We start from the raw sequence: 5,634 nt of genomic DNA, 5'->3' as shown, positions 1-5,634 counted from the left end.
TTTGACCCACAGCACTCCTAGACCCCTGGTGCACCCCCAAAACCGAGGGCTATAGCACACTGATTTGGCTCAAAAATGCCTTGTTCGCGCTGTTTGTCCACCCAAATGCCACGAAAAATTAAACGGACCACACTGGGATGATCCCCAATCTCCCTTGAATGCCCCAATCTATTTTCAGCCAACTGCACGCTCGGACCCCGGGCCTATCCTTGAAACTGTCAGATATAGCACAGTGAGTTGGCCCAAAAATGCCCCACTCACGTCGTTTCACCCGTTTGTCTACCCAAATGGCCACAAAAAATTAAACGGACCTCACTAGGATGATCTCCAACCTCCCTGGCATGGCCCGATCGATTTTCGGCCCACAGCACGCTCAAACCCTGGGCACACCACCAAAACTGTGGGCTATAGCACTCAGATTGGGCCAAAAATGCCCCTTTCCCATCGTTTTGCCCGTTTCTCCATCCAAATGGCCACGAAAAATTAAACGAACCACACTGGAACGATCCCCAACCTCCCGGGCACATCTTGATTGATTTTTGACCCACAGCACGACAGGACACAGGGCTCACCCCTGAAACCATGGGCTATAGGACACCAATTTGGGTCGAAGTTGCCCCATTCGCGCTGTTTTACCCGTTTGTCCACCCAAATTACCACTAAAAATGAAACAGACCACAATAGGATGATTCGCAACCTCCCTAGCACGCCTCGGTTGATTTTTGGCCTACAACACGCCCGAATCCAAGGCCCACCCACAAAATCGTGGGCTATAGCACACCGATTTAGCCCGAAAATGCCCCGTTCGTGCCGTTTCACCCGTTTGTCCACCCAAATGGCCATGAAAAATTAAACGAACCACACTGAGATGATCTCTAACCTCCCTGGCATGCCCCGATCGATTTTTGCGCCACAGCACGCCCGGAGCCCAGGCCCACCCCCAAAACCGTGGGCTATAGCACACCGATTTATCTCGAAAATATCTCGTTCGCGTTGTTTCACCCGTTTATCCACTCAAACGGCCACATAAAATTAAATGAACCACACTAGGACTATCCCCAACCTCCCTGTCACGCCCCGATCAATTTTCAACCCACAACATGCCCAGAACTGGACCTACCCCCAAAATCATAGGCTATAGCACACCGATTTAGCCTGAAAATGCCCCATTCGCGCCGTTTCGCCCGTTTATCTATCCAAATGGCCATGAAAAATTAAACGGACCACACATGTAAGCAAATTTGATTAAGGCATTTACCATTAAACTAAAGATTACAAACTTTCGAGTCCATGTAAACTCTTTTTTTCTCAACATATACTCTCCTCTCGGACAAGTGATGTTCGTAGGCTCACCCTTTAGGTTGTAATCAAGAGAAGTCGTCATATTTCTCGACAAGCACTTCCCTCTCGGGCAAGTGATTGCTTCATCAAAGTAACCTAACAACACCTTCCTCTCGGACAAGTGATGTTCTAGTGTTGAATCTTCTAGTTCTCAACCATGAGTTTACTCTTTCAAGACTACAATCAAGAGAAGTCGTAACATTGCTAGACAAGCACTTCTCTCTCAGGCAAGTGATTGCTTCATCGAAGTAACCTAACAACACCTTCCTCTCGAATAAGTGATGTTCTACTGCTGACTCTTCTAAGTCGCAGTTAAGAAAAAGGTTATTAAAGTACCGAAAGGTTTATACAATATCAAATACTCATGGAACTTAAGTAGATTCACAACCCAAACTAGTTATTCAAATCATGGCTCCCATAGCCCTAGCTATGGGAGATTAGCCACACATTTTCATTAAAAAAACACAAGATATGTTGTTCATAAAATGTTCAAGAGTTACTTATAACAATTACAAGAATGTATTCTTGAATCTTCAATAGAGATGAAATGCTTAAACTCCAAAAGCTAATGGTTCCTTCCAACAATGAGCTAAGTTACAATGAACAAAAAACTAGATAAAAGTGAAAGATAGAGAACTAGATCTGAAAAATATAGATCTCGGATTTAACCTAAATATTAAAGTCAAAGGTAGGTGGGAAAATGAAGAAATATCAAAGCTAAGATGGAGGCTAAGACAATATGGGAGAAAAAGTCTGAGATCATAAGATGTTAAAATAAACGCTAACACTTTGTATTTATAGGACTACAGAACTCAGGGTTTCAAAATTTCAAACTTGGGCTTGCCGCGTCAGATGCGACGGTACGAGTCGATGGTCCGTCGCATGTCCAACGGTCCATCACACGTGACCGTCACTTGGTTCTAGTGTTGATGACTTCTGCTTCTCAGCGACGGTGTATTGGTCCATCACATTCAACCATCGCATGATTCCAATAGCTTGATACTGCTTCTGCTTGATGATGGGACCCAACGATTCATCGAATGATCGACGGTCCATCGCTCCAATCGTCACAACTGATTTTCTCTTGGTTCTTGCCCATTTTCTTAAGTAATTCATCCCACATGGCTTTTGTCCTGAAAATACTAAAACACAAAGTCAAATACAATATTAGTTGCTTGAAAACATGCATTTATCTTATGAGAAAGACCTAAGATGTTCCGTCAAAGGCCGGAACATCACCCAGGCCCACCCCCAGAATCTTGAGTTGTAGTACACCGATTTGGCCCGAAAATGCCCCATTTTTGTTGTTTCGCCCATTTGACCACCCAAATGGCTCTGACCAACCAAAAAGAGCACACAAGGATGATCCCAACATCCCTGGCATGCCCCGATTGATTTTTGGCCCACGGTACCCCTGGACCCTTGGCCTATTACTAGAACCGTGGGCTATAGTACACCGATTTGGCCCAAAAATGCCTTGTTTGCACCGTTTTGACCACCCAAATTTCCTCTCCACCCAAACGGACCACACTGGGATGATCTCCAACCTCCCTGGCATGCTCCGATCGATTTTAGGCCCATGGTACCCCAAACCATAGGCCCACCCCCAAAATCGTTGGCTATAGCACACCGATTTTATCCGAAAATGCTCATTTCCCTCTGTTTTTCCCGTTTGACCACCCAAATGGCCCGCCCACCCAAATGGCCCATACTGGGATAATCCCCAACATCCTTGACATACCCCGATCTATTTTCAGCCCATGACGACCCCGAGTCCATCCCCAAAACCTTGGGCTATAGTAGCACATCGATTTGGCTTAAAAAGGCCTCGTTCATGCCATTTTACCCATCTTACCACCCAAATAGCTTTGAATAACTAAACGAACCATACTGAGATGATCCCCAACCTCCCTGGCACGCCTCGGTCAATATTTGGCCTATGGCACCCCCGAAACTCGGGCCCATCCCCAGAATCGTGGTCTATAGTACACCGATTTGGCTAAAAAATACCCCGTTTGTGCTGTTTCACCCGTTTGACAACTCAAATAGCCCCCACCCAACCAAACGGACCACACTAGAATGATCCCTAACCTCCCTGTCCTGACCCAATCAATTTTTGACCCACGAAACTCTCGAACCCTGGGCCTGCCCCTAAAACTATGGGTTATAGCACACCAATTTGGCCCGAAAATGCCCCATTTACACCGTTTCGCCCGTTTGACCACCCAAATAGCCTCGCCCACCCAAACGGCCCATATTGGGATGATTTCAAACCACCTTGGCAAACTTCTGTCAATTTTTGGCCCACGACACCTTCAAACCCCGAGCCCACCCCTGAAACTGCGGGCTATAGCATATCGATTTGATCGGGTTGCCCCAGGTATGCTGAGGAGAGGTCAAGTGTGGGCCTTTGGGATAGGCGGGGTCATTTGGGTGGACAAATGGGCGAAACCGCGTGAACAGGCCATTTTTAGCCAAATAGGTGTGTTATAGCACACGATTTCTTGGGTGGGCTAGGCGTCGGGCGTGTTTTTGTTCGAAAATTGACCGGGATACCCCAGGTAAGCTGGGAAGCGACCTGGTGTGGGACTTTGGGGTGGACAAGGCTGTTTAGGTGGTCAAACAAGTGAAACAACCCATTTTTGAGCTAAATCAGTGTGCTATAGCCCAGGATTTTTAGGGTGGTCTCGAGGTCCGGGCGTTTTTTTGGTTGACAATCGATCGAGCTACCTCAAGCAGGTTGAGGATAGGCCTAGTGTGTGCCTTTGAGGTGGTTGCGGTCGTTTGGGTGGTCAACGGGTGAAACGGTGAGAATAGGCAATTTTTAGGCCAAATCGGTGTGCTACAGCCCATGGTTTCTGGGTAGGCCCAGGGGCCGAGCATATTTTTAGCTGACAATCGATCAGGCTGCCCCAGGCAGCCAGGGAGCGGCCTAGTGTGGGCCTTTGGGGTAGTCGGGGTCGTTTGGGTGGTCAAATGAGCAAAACGGTGCAAACGATCCATTTTCGAGTAAAATCAGTGCGCTATAGCACATGGTTTCAAGGGTGGCCCTGGGTGCCGGGCATGTTTCTTGCAAAAAATCGATCGGGCTACCCCAGGCAGGCTGGGGAGCAGCCTAGTGTGGGACTTTAAGGTGGGCAGGGTTGTTTGGGTGGTCAAACGGGCAAAACGGTGCGAACGGTCCATTTTTTAGTTAAATCGGTATTATAGCCCACGATTTCTAGGATGGGCCCGGGGCCGATCGTATTTTTGGCTTAAAATCGATCGAGCTACCCCAGGCAGGCTGGGGAGCGGCCTAGTTTGGGACTTTGGGGTGCGCGAGGCCATTTGGGTGGTCAAACGGGCAAAATGGCACGAAAGAGAAATTTTTGGGTCAAATCGATATGATAACCCACAGTTTTTGGGGTGGACCCAGGGGTGGGTCGGGCGTGTTTTTGGCCAAAAATCGACTGGCCTACCCCAGGCAGGCTGAGGAGCGGCCTACTATGGGTCGCTGGAGTGGACGGGGACGTTTGGGTGATCAAACGGGAGAAACGGTGCAGACGGGCCATTTTCAGGATAAATCAGTGTGCTATAGCCCACGGTTTTTGGAGTGGCCCTAGGGGCCGAGCGTGTTTTTGGCCGACAATCGACTGGGCTGCCCCAAGCATGTTGTGGAGCAGCCCAATGTAGGCTTTTGGGGTAGGCGGGGTTGTTTGGGTAGTCAAACGGGCAAAACGGCGCGAATGGTCCATTTTCGGGTCAAATCGGCATACTATAGCCCACAGTTTTTGAGGTGGGCCAAGGCTTCGGACGTGTTTTTGGCCGAAAATCGATCGGGCTACCCCAGCCAGACTGTGGTGCAGCCTAGCGTGAGCCATTGGGGTGGGAGGGGCCATTGCCCGGGGTCCGGGCGTGTTTTTGGCCTAAAATCGACCAATTATATACAAAAACAGGACATAGTACAATATCGTCAGTCTCAAATACATGCAATTATGGCGTATTTGCCTCATGATCCTCATCTGAGTCATCATCCTCATCATCATCTTCTTCCCGATCATCATCTGCCTTGTCTGAGTCATCATCCTCATCATCATCTTGTTCCCGATCATCATCTGCCTTGTCTGAGTCATCATCCTCATCCTCATCATAATCATCATCTTCTTCATCATCGTCATCATCATCTGCAAGGCATCTAAATATTTATTGCAAAAAGTATGTCCAAACATTATTATTGCAACAACTTCTATGTCATTTATATCAACTAAATTTGCAACCACAAAAGAAATGTGGACAGTACAAAAGCACAGGTTC

General features: G+C 47.8%; 1 protein-coding gene across 1 annotated transcript in view; it reads right to left on the bottom strand.

Annotated features, from left to right (window-relative positions):
• Nucleotides 1-5,313: 5,313 nt before the first annotated feature.
• The window catches only part of LOC107856433 (putative late blight resistance protein homolog R1A-3), a 6,348-nt gene continuing 6,027 nt past the window's right edge, over nucleotides 5,314-5,634 (bottom strand). Inside the window, exon 3 of the mRNA XM_047399250.1 lies at nucleotides 5,314-5,444. Coding sequence (XP_047255206.1) covers nucleotides 5,314-5,444 — 131 coding nt within the window. The remainder of the gene's footprint in view (nucleotides 5,445-5,634) is intronic.

Source organism: Capsicum annuum, chromosome 11 (assembly GCF_002878395.1).
Source record: "Capsicum annuum cultivar UCD-10X-F1 chromosome 11, UCD10Xv1.1, whole genome shotgun sequence".
NCBI classification, from domain to species: domain Eukaryota; kingdom Viridiplantae; phylum Streptophyta; class Magnoliopsida; order Solanales; family Solanaceae; genus Capsicum; species Capsicum annuum.
This window is presented reverse-complemented; position numbering and strand designations above follow the sequence as displayed.